Below are 13,395 nucleotides of genomic sequence, written 5' to 3' on the forward strand. Positions count from 1 at the left end.
TGCCCACGCAGGGCGTCACTGCACGCGGCGTCCCTGGAGGCCCAGGCCTCGCCCCGCTGCTGCCCAGCTGTGTGACCCGCAACCCTCCTGAGCCTCCTCGTCCCGTCTGTCACCTGGCTTCACACCTGCGGTGATGCCTTCTGTTGTTCTGAGGACAAAGTGAGGCGATTTAATTACACCGAGCCCAGTAATGGGCTGGGGCCGGGAGGCAGGGACCCCACAGCCCAGGCAGCATGCCCAAGGTGCAGGCCCGCTGGAGGAGGCTCAGCTGATGGCAGGGTGGAGACGTGTCCCCATCTGCTCTGGTGGGTGAGCGTGTGTGTGGACGGCATGGCCGTCCAGCACCCAAGTGTCTGGGTTCCCAGGGGCTCCCAGTGGGACCTAGAGCCGCTGTGTCACAGGTACCACCTCCTCACGGGCTTGCAGAGCCCACCCCAGCCTCGGTCCCCTGCCGCCCCCCATCCTGTTGCCCGTCTTCCACGGCATCCCCGGCTCCTGCCGTTACCAGCAGTGCAGCAGCCTGGCGTCGGGATGGGTCGTTCTGTGTGCTCCTGACACACTGATTCACATGGTTCCAGGGAAGAGGAAGAAGTCACTAAAGGCTCAAAAACTAGTGGAAAGGTCCCTGCTGTGCTCCCTGCGAATCCTGTGACATCAGGTGCTCGGGTGATGTGGGATGCGTCCACCAGGGCAGGCTTCCCTCGACTCTGGCTTCCCTGGACGGGCAGCGGCGGCTCTGCCGGTGGGTGGCCCTCTCCCGGCGTGCCGGGCTTCCGCAGGCCCGGAGTTGCACGTTGCAGCCCCGAGTCCGCCTTGGTTCGCCAGCGCGCTCTCTTCCAGGGCGTGGCCGAGTTCTCCCTCTGCTTGCTGTTCGCCAAGCTGGTCAGCTACACGTTCCTCTTCTGGCTCCCGATGTACATCACCAGCGTGGGTGAGTCTGCCGGAAGCACGCGGTCAGCCAGGCACCGGCAGCCCTGAGCCCTGCGCCCTGCATGCCGGTGCCGGGACATGGCCGTGTGCCGAGATCCCAGGGCCAGCTACACTCAGGCAGGGGGCTGGGAGGCGCACAGCTCTTGTCCTACTGAAGCCCTTGTGGGGTTCGAAGGGCTGACTGTTCTGTCCCAGCCCTGGCTCCCAATTCCACGGGGCGCTTCCTATTCTGGGCAGCCTGCACTTAAATCTGGGCCACGTTGCACTTTGGAGCCAGCGAGCAGGAGCTGGGTCCTGGGGGATCAGGATGATAAAGCCCTTAATAGTCTGACCTGGAAATCGCCTCTGGGAGGCGCGTTCTGATTTGAGGGCGGACTGGCCACCTGAGTCTCTGGAGTCCGGTGGTGGCTGAAGCTGTGGATTATGACAGCCCTACCCGGGTCCTTCACGCACGCCATGTGTCGTGTGTGACACACGACAAGAGGCCTCAGCAGCCCAGGAGAGGGGTCTGTGGAGGAAGTGGGGCTCCCGTGGACAGGGAGGGGGTGGCCCCACAGCGCCCCTTGTCCTCGTCCCAGAGGAGGAGAAGCAGGAGGTCCTGGGGAGAGGCAGTCGGGGAGACGGTGGAGCCTGGAGGATGCGGGAGGGCTTGAGAGAACAGAGCCTCTCTGAGGGTAGAGGTCAGACTCCCAAGGGTCAAGCCCCGCCTCGATGTGAGGCAGCCCAGCGGGCAGGGAGGGTCTGTCCGTGGCACTCCCAGCAAGAACCAGCCTGCAGGAGGGAGGACCGAGGGGGGTGCAGGCTGCAGGGAGCTCCTGGCTTCCTTCCCTGGTGACCTCGCGCATTTCCACAGGTCACAGCACAGGTCAAAGGGCAGGCCCTTAATGGGAGGCCTCGCCCCTGCTTCCTCCTTATTCCCGTGACAGCGCAAGGGTGAGGCTTTTAAGACAGATCTCAAATTGCGGGCATGGTCAGTCTGAGGGCTGAACAAGGCTGAGTTCCCTGCTGGTGGCATTAGGACTGAGGGAACGGTCCGGTGGCCGTCCAGGGCGTCCCAGCCAGCTGGCACCCGCCTCCCTTGCAGCACAGGCCTGTGCGGTCTGGAGGAGGCCCTGAGGCCTCGCTCCTGCCTCTGTGGCGAGGAAGGCCTGGGTGTCCCCCACTCGTCCAGGCTGGCTTCCCAGTCCTGAGTCAATGGCCCTCGTGGGCCCCCTGGCTGCCAGCTGGCGTCCAGTGGACACGAGGCTGGTGGGCCTCTCTGAGTCTGGGCTGGGAGCCTGGGCAGCTGCTGCGTGGCTTTCTGTTCTTTTTAAATTGAGGCCACTCGTGACGCTCCTGGGTGTAAGTGGCCCTGGGAGCAGTGGCACACTCTGAGGCCACCCGCTCATTTCAACAGACCACCTGGATGCCAAGAAAGCCGGCCAGCTCTCCACCTTGTTCGACGTGGGCGGGATCTTCGGTGAGCCCCTTGCCCCCTGTTCTGCCTTGTACTGAACCGTGCTGCTGACACCCGGGCGCTGATGTGCCGCTGGGGAGGGGCCTGTGGGCCTGAGTGACTTCAGCCAATGCTCTAGGCCCCGCCTCCCTCCTTCATCACGCTGCCCTCAAACCACAGCCCAGGCAGGTGACCGAGAGGCCGTGTTTTTACCCTAGCAAGTAAAGGGGCTTCATGGTTGACCTGAAAAGCTCAGCCCAAGGCCCCAGACCCAGGGCTCACACGGAGCCGTGACTGGTGAGGCCTCCAGGGCACTGGTCCCCGAGAAGGCCGCTGCCGCCGCCAGTGCAGCCAGCCTGGGGGACTGCGCTCGCGCCCGCTCTTCTCTTCCTCGGATGGCTCAGGCCTGGGCGGTCGCTCCTGAGGCCCCTTCCTCTCTGTTGCAGGTGGGATCCTGGCAGGTGTCGTCTCCGACCGACTGGAGAAACGGGCCTCCACCTGCGGCCTGATGCTGCTGCTCGCGGCCCCCACGGTCAGCCCCCCATCCCCCTCGGCTGCTGAAGCCTGGCCGTCCGCCCCACACCAGCCTGCTCTTCTCTGGCCACGTGCCTGAGAAGCCCGGCTGCGTCCTGAGCTCCGAGCTCCAGGCTCTGGGCTCCGGGCTCCAGGCAAGGCCCCTCTTGCCTCTGCCACACCCCCTGCAGCAGCACAGGTGCCCCCACCCGCAGGGCTCCTCTCCCCCCGTGGCCTCCTGCACCTGCTCCTCTCTCCTGTGGCCTCCTGTACCTGCTCCTCTCCCCCCGTGGCCTCCTGCACCTGCTCCTCTCTCCCGTGGCCTCCTGCACCTGCTCCTCTCTCCCGTGGCCTCCTGCACCTGCTCCTCTCTCCCCGTGGCCTCCTGCACACTGCTCCTCTCTCTCCGTGGCCTCCTGCACCTGCTCCTCTCTCCCCGTGGCCTTCTGCACCTGCTCCTCCCCCCCCCCGTGGCCTCCTGCACCTGCTCCTCTCCCCCGTGGCCTCCTGCACCTGCTCCTCTCTCCCCGTGGCCTCCTGCACACTGCTCCTCTCTCCCCGTGGCCTCCTGCACCTGCTCCTCTCTCCCGTGGCCTCCTGAGCACTGCTCCTCTCTCCCCGTGGCCTCCTGCACCTGCTCCTCTCCCCCCGTGGCCTCCTGCACCTGCTCCTCTCTCCCCGTGGCCTCCTGCACCTGCTCCTCTCTTTCCGTGGCCTCCTGCACCTGCTCCTCTCTCCCTGTGGCCTCCTGAGCACTGCTCCTCTCTCCCCGTGGCCTCCTGCACCTGCTCCTCTCTCCCCGTGGCCTCCTGAGCACTGCTCCTCTCTCCCCGTGGCCTCCTGAGCACTGCTCCTCTCTCCCCGTGGCCTCCTGCACCTGCTCCTCTCTCCCCGTGGCCTCCTGCACCTGCTCCTCTCTCCCTGTGGCCTCCTGCACCTGCTCCTCTCTCCCCGTGGCCTCCTGCACCTGCTTCTCTCTCCCCGTGGCCTCCTGAGCACTGCTCCTCTCTCCCCGTGGCCTCCTGCACCTGCTCCTCTCCCCCCGTGGCCTCCTGCACCTGCTCCTCTCTTCAGGGTCCCTCCCCCTTACTATTGCTTGTCCCCCTGTCCCGGTCAAGCATCTTCCTGCCCCAAGGACCCCAGTCCCCTTCTGGCCCCCAGGCTTGGTGGCCCCTTCTTACTGATCTCATCCTGCTCCTTAGGCCTTGGGTAGGTGGCCTCTCCCTCTGTGCCTCAGTTTCCTTATCTGAAACCAGGGGTGATGAGGGCACCGCCTCGCTGACTGAAGATTCAGTGACGTGCTGGCCTGTCACCTCTGTGTTCTGACGTCCTAGAAACTGCTCTGTCACTGCCTTGCAGTCTAACCATTTGCCCACCTGCCTCTCCACTGTCCCCAAAATAAGCCTAGTCCTCATCACTGTGGGGCCACGGACAGCCAAAGAACATTTAAGTGCCCTCGCTGTCCCTGGGTGCAGCCGCTCAGGTGGGCAACTCGAGACAGCTCGTGGGCAGCCACCGCCTCACCCTGTCTTTCCCGTCCCCAGCTCTACGTATTCTCCACCGTCAGCAAGATGGGCCTAGAAGCCACCATAGGTAGGTGGGCCATGCTGTCTTTCCTTCACTTGCATTTTTTGTCCCTACAACTTGGGGGACAAATCCCGGATTGGGCTGTGTGACGGGCTGGGGCTGACAGGCCTGCCTCCGTGTGGGTGCGGCCAGGATGGGGCCCCGTGGTGGCACGCCAGCACCCGCAGGTGGAAGCCATGGGGAGAGCATGGGTCGGCAGTGAGACCCGAGCCAGCCTGGCAAGGGGCCCAGCAGCTGGCGGGGCTCAGCCTGGGGACAGGGCAGGGCCCGCCCTTCCACCTAACCTTCCAGCTGGCCTCAGCCACCACCCAGAGCGCTGTGTAAAGTCGGGGGGCCGTTGGATTTCCTGACAGCAGCGCCCACAAGTTATGTCCCAGCCCTTAGGAGACATGCTGACGTGTCAGCAGTGGGGTCAGGGGGACCTGGGGCGTGTGCGACCCCTTCAAAGTCACCCAGGAAGCAGCCGCCCACTCTCCTGTGTGCCAAAGGCCAACTTGGGAAAGTGGCCTTGGGGGCAGTTCAGGACTGACCTTGTGGCTCATGGAGTGCACAGTACGTCTGGCGAGTGTGCAGCCTTGTTGTGACAGGGGGACGTCGCCTCCAGACAGAGCTGTCCTGGGTGCAGCCTGGCCGTCACGGACCCCGAGTGGGACCCCGAGGCCAGGTCCTCTGCACAGAGCCCACGCCTGTGGGGAGGTGGGGCCGGGCTGAGCAGGCGCAGCTCTGGGCAGGGGAGGGGCACCAGCCGCAGCCCTGGGGGCAGCCCAGACCAAACAGCCCTTCCCCGCACCCGCCTCCACTCGAGGGTCGCGCCACGGGTCACGGGCCGGCTGTCCCGGGACCACTTCTCCTCTGAGACCCCTTCCGCTTTCCACAGCCATGCTGCTCCTCAGCGGGGCCCTGGTCAGCGGGCCCTACGCGCTCATCACCACCGCCGTCTCCGCCGACCTGGTGAGTGGCCCTGCACCTGCCGCACCCACAGCAGCGTCTGCACCAGCACAAGCACGGAGACACTCCTGGGTGGAGTGCTGTCTGTCTGCGCTGGGGTGGCCCACGCCTGGCCCTCGGCCACCCTCCCAGGGTGCTGGGCAGGTTGGCCCGAGAGCCCCATCTGGAGCCACACAAGGTTCTCACTGAGCTTCTCGCTGCAGAAGTGGAGGGCTGTCCCCGTGAGTCAGCAGAGGAGGGGGTGGCCTGGCCGTCGCCCTCTCCACCCTGTCAGCGTCCCCCACAGGGTGACCCTGCTCTGACCACCTTTGTGTTGAGTGTGTTGCTGAAACTGGGCATGGATGAGCAGACTCACACCTGTGGGTGTGGAAAATTCTGGAAGGATCCACACCAGACCACGAACAGGGTCACCCACATGGCAGAGGAGGGACCTTAACTGCTTCCTCAGACCAAAACAGTGGGTGCCTTGGCCTGCGTGTAACCTGCTGCACCACACGGGGACACACACTGTACCACACAGAGACACACACTCCACCACATGGGGACACACACTGTACCACACAGAGACACACACTCCACCACACGGGGACATGCAGTGCACCACATGGGGACACACTACCACACAGGGACACACACCGCACCACATGGGGACACACTACCACATGGGGACACACACTGAACCACACAGGGACACACACTGTACCACACAGAGACACACACTCCACCACACGGGGACACGCACCGCACCACATGGGGATACACTACCACTTGGGGACACACACTGCACCACACGGGGACACACACTCCACCACAGGGGGACACACACTGTACCACACAGACACACACTCCACCACACAGGGACACACACCGCACCACATGGGGACACACTACCACATGGGGACACACACTGCACCACACGGGGACACACTCCACCACAAGGGGACACACACTGTACCACACAGAGACACACACTCCACCACACGGAGACATGCACTGCACCACATGGGGACACACTACCACTTGGGGACACACACTGCACCACACGGGGACACACACTCCACCACAGGGGGACACACACTGTACCACACAGACACACACTCCACCACACGGGGACATGCACCGCACCACATGGGGATACACTCCCACACAGGGACACGCAGTGCACCACATGGGGACGCACTCCCACATGGAGTCACACACTGCACCACACGGGGACACACTGCACCACACGGGGACACACTCCACCACAAGGGGACACACACTGTACCACACAGAGACACACACTCCACCACACGGAGACATGCACCGCACCACATGGGGACACTACCACATGGGGGGACACACTGCACCACATGGGGACGCACACTGAACCACATGGGGACACACTGCACCACATGGGAGAACACAGTGCACCACGTGGGGACACAGTACCACATGGGGACACACACTGAACCACACAGGGACACGCAGTGCACCACATGGGGACACACTACCACACAGAGACACACACCGCACCCATGGGGACACACTACCACATGGGGACACACACCGCACCCATGGGGACACACTACCACATGGAGACACACACTGCACCACATGGGGACATGCAGTGCACCCATGGGGACACACTACCACATGGAGACACACACTGCACCACATGGGGACATGCAGTGCACCACATGGGGACACACTACCACACGGGGACACCCTGCACCACATGGGGACACACTGCACCACATGGGGACACACTACCACATGGGGACACACACCGCACCCATGGGGACACACTACCACATGGAGACACACACTGCACCACATGGGGACATGCAGTGCACCCATGGGGACACACTACCACATGGAGACACACACTGCACCACATGGGGACATGCAGTGCACCACATGGGGACACACTACCACACGGGGACACCCTGCACCACATGGGGACACACTGCACCACATGGGGACACACTACCACACGGGGACACCCTGCACCACATGGGGACACACTACCACACGGGGACACACTGTACCACATGGGGACACACTGCACCACATGGGGACACACTACCACATGGGGACACACACTGAACCACACGGGGACACCCTGCACCACATGGGGACACACTACCACATGGGGACACACTACCACACGGGGACACCCTGCACCACATGGGGACACACTACCACATGGGGACACACTGCACCACATGGGGACACACTACCACATGGGGACACACACTGAACCACACGGGGACACACCGCACCACATGGGGACACACTACCACACGGGGACACCCTGCACCACATGGGGACACACTACCACACGGGGACACACTGTACCACATGGGGACACACTGCACCACATGGGGACACACTACCACATGGGGACACACACTGAACCACACGGGGACACCCTGCACCACATGGGGACACACCGCACCACATGGGGACACACTACCACACGGCGTCACACACTGCACCACACGGGGACACGCGCACCCAGCTCTGCCTGCGCTCTCTGAGTGCTGGTGTATGGTGGTGCTGGCTCCTGAGCACTGTTCCCTGCTGTGTCGCCTGACTGTGTGCCCTTCCCTGCGTGTGGAGCTTGCTAAAAGCCGAGCCCCCGCGGGGACCCTGTTAGTCCTCTGGGCCCCGCTGGGCCTCCTTCTGTCCTGGTCCCATCCTCCTGGCCCTCTCCGCTTGTCACCTTGATCTGGGGCACTGCAGCGACGGCTGGCAGGTGTCCCAGAACGGCCCTGGCTGTGGAGTGTCCACGCTGGTGCGGCCTGGAGTGGGGTGCCCGGTGGCCACGGCCTGCCTCCTGAGGAGGATGACTGGACCTGCTCAGGAGGGAGTCCCGGGGCTTGGGGTCACATGCGCTGGGACTGCATTTCCCATGACTCCCGTCCTGGCTCCGGGCCTGGCTCGCTGTCCAGGTTGGCTGGGTGGAGCCGCGGTCAGCCCAGTGGGGCCGGCTCGCCTGTGAGCTGTTGGCGGGACCTTGAGCGCATTCTGCCTGGGACGTGGGCTGGCTGGGGCGCCCACGTGCCTTCTCCCTCCCTCCAGGGCACGCACAAGAGTCTGAAAGGGAACGCTCACGCCCTCTCCACCGTGACGGCCATCATCGACGGCACCGGGTCGGTAGGTAGGTGTGCCACGTCAGGATGACCACCCTTACAGCCGGGGGGTGAAGGGGGACGCACGGGTGTGTGGTCGGACACGTCTTGACGCTCTTCAGTGAGGGAGCAGCAGCAGCACCTAGAGAGGGAGGAGGGTCCTTCTCTGCCAGTGGAGGTGCCCTGTCCCCCGCCACCCACGCTGGGCTGAGTAGGAGGAGGAGGCCCTGTTAGCCCCCTCTGCCACTCGGGAGGAAGGTGAGGCCGTGGGCACTCTGACCTGGCCTACCTGCACCCCTCCGCAGACCGCCCCACCCACTTGGCTTCTGTCCTACTCAGTCGGGGGTCTGACAGGGACAGGGCTGCAGCCTGGCCAGCCCTGTGCCGCTCTGCCTGTGGGAGCACCTGGGGCTCGGACATCACCATGGAGACCGCACGTGCCGCCCTCCACTGCGTCTCAGTGATTGTCTGCCCACGTGTGCGCCAGGAGACCAAGACCCAGGGGAGACACGCGCCTCGGCCAGGCCCAGTGTCCCTGAGACCTGGCGAGCCCTCCCGCCAGGCGTGCCGTCTAGTCGCTAGCTGGAGAAGCCCTGCCCACCCCGAGTGCACGGAGGCAGGCGGGCCGTGCGTGGGTCAGAGCTCACTCCGCCCGCGGGGAAACACCGCGCTGCACAGCCCGGTGCGCAGACACCCGGCAGCCCGCAGGGCCGCGTTCTTTCCTGCCATGGTTTCTGAATGTTAATTGACATGACTTTAGACTTGGAGAAAACATGTAAAGAACATATGAAGAGTTCACAGAACCGCGGCGTGTGAGCTTTACGCCGCTCAGCCCACACACACGCTCGTGCAGGACACGCACTCGTGACTCACACAGGTGCGTGGCTTCCTCAGGGTGAAGGCCCTGAAGCCACCACAGCGCAGCGATCAGACCTGGGAAGTCGATGTTGACAGGTTGTTGGTCCCTGCACGTCTTATTCAAAGGCACCCAGTAATGTTTTCACAGCGTAGGAATATCTGAGGTTGTGTGTCGGACCCAGATTTCTTACGTAGATAATAATAATGGAAACATTGGCTCAAAGAACGGACATTTCAAATATCGGTCCCTCTCCTTACGATGACCCCAGGGGAGGCTGGGCCAGCTCCTGCTCCCGGAACTGGCCGTGAAGGCCGTGCCCCCTCCTGCAGCAGATGGGCGTCCTGCGATTCTCACTGTGAGCGAGGTGCCAGGCGTTGTCTGCAACTCGCAGGACTCGTGCACCTAGCGCCCTGGGCAGCCTGCGCGGCGCCTCCAGGTCCGTGTCCCGCCTCTTCCAGGAGCAGCCCTGGGCCCCCTGCTGGCGGGACTCATCTCCCCCTCGGGCTGGAGCAACGTCTTCTACATGCTCATGTTCGCAGACGCCTGTGCCTTACTGGTGAGTCCCCTTCTTTGTGACCCGAGCAACTTCCGTGAGCACTTCTGTGGTTGTTGACCAGACGCCGGTGGAACTTTCCCTAGATGCCTGCAGTCCTGGGGGCCAGGGGGTTATTCCACCTTCACTGAATACACCTGGTCCAAGTTCCTTCTCTGGTTAAAAGAAATGTCACAAACAGAAATAGGTGAGTCTTCTGCTCTGTAGTTCCCGGCAGGATAGTGTGACGTCACGGAGCTCTGTGGTTTGGATTCTGCCCAGTCTGTGTGTGAAGGGGCAGGTGACTGAACCTCTCTGTGCTGCAGATTCCCTATATTACAATGGATGTGATAAAGGTGCCCAAGACAAGCCTGTTGGGATTCAAGTGGATCACGCCCTAGGACCCACGTGGTGCTATGGTAGCCAGCACTCTGTCACTATCGCACATACGTCAGATTATCAACTTAGAAAGAGAAAAGGTTTATTTGGGTTCACACTATTGGAAGTTTCAGTCTGTGCCTGGTTGGCCCATTGCTTTGGGCCTGTGGCGAGGTAGCGCCTCATGGTGGGAGTCCTGGTGGTGCAAACTGCTCACCCCCGAGGCTAGGAATCAAAAGAGAGGAGGAGGAAGGGCCCGAGGTCCTCCACACCCAGTGACCTAAGGACTTACTAGGCCCCACCTCCCAGCACCACCAAGCGGGGACCAAGCCCTCGGCAGTGGCCTCTGGGGGACACTCCAGCCAGGGAGCTGCAGGGCACAGAGGAGGTAAGGGGGATACACAGCCGCTCCTGGACGCAGCACCCACAGCCTGGGACTGAACTCAGATGCCGGTGGGCACTAGCCCCCCATGCAAAGGTCACTCTGAGTCAGAGTCTCACAGCCATCCATCCCATGTGTCAGAATTCAGAGACTGCAACGTTAGGGGTGGGAAGGCACAGCCACGGTAGGCGCAGCCCCAGAGCCCGCTGGCTGCAGGCAGGGAGGGAGACCTGAGGCTACCGCTTCCCCGGGGGAAGGAGCAGCACCGGGAGGTCCAGCTGCTCCACAGAGCAGCATGGACACTTTTGCACTGGTTTTTTCAAATCTGAAACCTGACAGGCTTCTCTTCACTGGGACAGTCCTCTTGGTCTCACTTCCCCAAAACTGACCAGTTCCACCTCCTCCCAGTCTGAGGCTGAGGGCCTCAGTGACCGAGCACACCCGAGGCTCCTGCCTGGGAGCTAGCAGGCCCGGGCCTGTTGTCACCTGGGCTGGCCGGGCAGCTCCAGGGTCATAGGACTGCAGCCCATGGCACACCAGGCCCGGTGTCCTGTGGCTGCGCCCACAGCAGGCCCCTGCTTGTTCCCTCACATGCCAGGCACGGCACTGTGGTCCTGTGGGAGGAGGGCCATCTGGGCATGGAGCACATTGCAGATTGGGGTCCTCCACACCCTCAGGGGCACTGGCCTGCCCATCCTCCTTCCCTGCCCTCGTGTGCTTGTCAGACCAGAGGCGGCCTCTGCTAACGCTCTGCACATGTTCTGGGGACCCGCGCGGGCCAGGAGCCAGCCACACTGGCCTGGCTGCCTGGTGGCACGGCTCTGGGTTGAGTTCACAAGGACAGGTCTGTTCCACAAAGCCTGTCTGCTGCCCAGCTCTGGTTTCAGCACCAGCACGTACCTGTCCCTGTGTGACAGCCCTGTTCAGGGCCACGCCAAGCACAGGATCACATGTGACCTGCAGGGGACACTCCTGTTCTCTTAGCTTAGCCCTCAGACTCCTCCCTGAATCCAAGGCATCTAGAGGCATCTACGGAGAGAGGGTCCCTGCCTTCCAGACTGCTGGCCCGAGCCTTGGAGTGTAGCTTGGGGGGCTTAATGGCCCCTCAGGACCTCTCTGCAGCATCCCGCCACCCAGGCCACACCACCTCTCTTGTCTAAGGGCACCTCTGCCCTCTAAGAACAGGGGCCACCCGAAGCAGGACTCCCCTCAGGAGCCCGTTCTGTACCCCGGGACACTCCAGTGGTGTGGGGCTGCCATGGATCGCGTCACCCAGGGGAGGGGACTAAATCACACAATCACTCTCACAAACACAAAAGAAACGTGGCACATTTGGTGACATGCGTTCGTTCAGCTGGCTCTGTCAACTGACTCAGCCCTGTCAGCTCACGGAGGACGTGAGGTGAAGCCCTGGGTCACAAGGCCAGGAGGCAGTTGCCCTTGCTGGAGGCCTGTGGGTGCCCACCAGGGTGAGGCCGCCGGGAGCTCCCAAGACAAGCTCCTGTGCTGGCGTCCCCCGAGATTCTCACCCAGCCAGGTCACCTCACCAGCTGGAGTCACCCCAGTGTCCCCATGACTGCAGGTCCCCTGGTCTCCACTGTGGTTTTACCAATTTGGACATCTTACAATTGGCTAGCTGTGTTTTAAACACAACGTGAACAGGAGTGCGTCCAGTGTCTCAGAGGACGTAGGACACCCAGGACAAGCCCTCAGCCAGGTGTGCTGGCCAGGCCACTGCCTGTCTCTCCGGGCAGATGCTGGCAGGGAGAGCCCACACCAGTGGGCCTCAGGGAGCGAGAGCGTCGAGGGGACGCCAGGCCACACCTGCCGTCCATGCATGTCCCCTCTTCGGTAACAGGCGGTCTTGTCTTGGTTTCTGGTGCAGTTCCTGATCCGCCTCATACACAAGGAGCTGAGCTGCCCGGGGCCCACAGCAGGGGACCAGGCTCCGTAAGTCTCTCCCGGGATGAGGGCAGCCCAGGTGGCCTGGCCCGTCAGCCTCCGCACCTGCCTCCTCAGGTTGCCACCGCCCTGCAGGGCACACCACCCTCCCTCGCGTGATGGTGGCCTCTCCCCTGCGTCTGAGGAGACTAGGGAGTTCCTCCTTTGTCACTCGTCATTGTCTGGCTACAGTTCTCAGCCAGACAGCCTCAGACGGGCCCCGCCCTCCCGCTGGCCCTGGCCCTGGCCCTGGCCCTGGCAGAATGGGAAAGGTGCTCAGGCCCCGCCAACTGGCTCCTGCGTGGGTTTGTGTGTTCTGTGTAGGCCACACGTCTGCTGGGACCCCCTGTTGTTTACCCTTTTCTTTCAGGCTGAAGGAACACTGACCCCAAAGTCCCACAAGGCTGAGCCCGTCCTTCATAACCTGTGGAGAGCACTGAGAAGAGGGTCCTGTCCTGATGGCTCACCCTGGCCTTTTGCACACACACCTGGAAAAGACAGAAGCCACCTGAGAATTCCTGGTACTATTTAAAGAGACGTGGCCCCCGGGACAGCCACGCGGGTCCAGAACCGCCCTCCGACTGCCTTAGCTGAGCCTGTGGATGGCGAACGGCCCCACCTGCCCAGCCTCACCGATGGGCGTCCATCTAGTTGCTCAAATACCATGTGTGACAGCCACATGGGACTGACCTGCAGCACCTGGGCAGCCCGTCCCTCTCAGGCCCCAGCAGATGTTAAAGCGTGCGAGCCTGGGACTGCAGGAGCTCCGGCCAC

At 62.9% G+C, this 13,395-nt stretch overlaps 1 protein-coding gene across 9 annotated transcripts in view; it reads left to right on the forward strand.

Moving 5' to 3' along the window:
• Positions 1-13,138, forward strand: part of Slc37a1 (solute carrier family 37 member 1) — a 67,019-nt gene extending 53,881 nt beyond the window's left edge. For 6 of the 9 annotated variants that reach the window (XM_047565363.1, XM_047565364.1, XM_047565360.1 and 3 more), the window contains 9 exons: positions 826-931; positions 2,327-2,389; positions 2,812-2,897; positions 4,423-4,471; positions 5,343-5,416; positions 8,480-8,558; positions 9,847-9,944; positions 12,566-12,630; positions 12,992-13,138. In XM_047565363.1, the coding sequence (XP_047421319.1) occupies positions 826-931; positions 2,327-2,389; positions 2,812-2,897; positions 4,423-4,471; positions 5,343-5,416; positions 8,480-8,558; positions 9,847-9,944; positions 12,566-12,630; positions 12,992-13,007 (636 nt within the window). In that variant the 3' untranslated portion in view covers positions 13,008-13,138. The remainder of the gene's footprint in view (positions 1-825; positions 932-2,326; positions 2,390-2,811; positions 2,898-4,422; positions 4,472-5,342; positions 5,417-8,479; positions 8,559-9,846; positions 9,945-12,565; positions 12,631-12,991) is intronic. The other 3 variants (XM_047565365.1, XM_047565367.1, XR_007110319.1) reach the window with 2 other exon arrangements.
• The last annotated feature ends 257 nt before the right edge of the window (positions 13,139-13,395 follow it).

The sequence above is a fragment of the Sciurus carolinensis genome, chromosome 9 (assembly GCF_902686445.1).
Source record: "Sciurus carolinensis chromosome 9, mSciCar1.2, whole genome shotgun sequence".
Taxonomy (NCBI): Eukaryota; Metazoa; Chordata; class Mammalia; order Rodentia; family Sciuridae; genus Sciurus; species Sciurus carolinensis.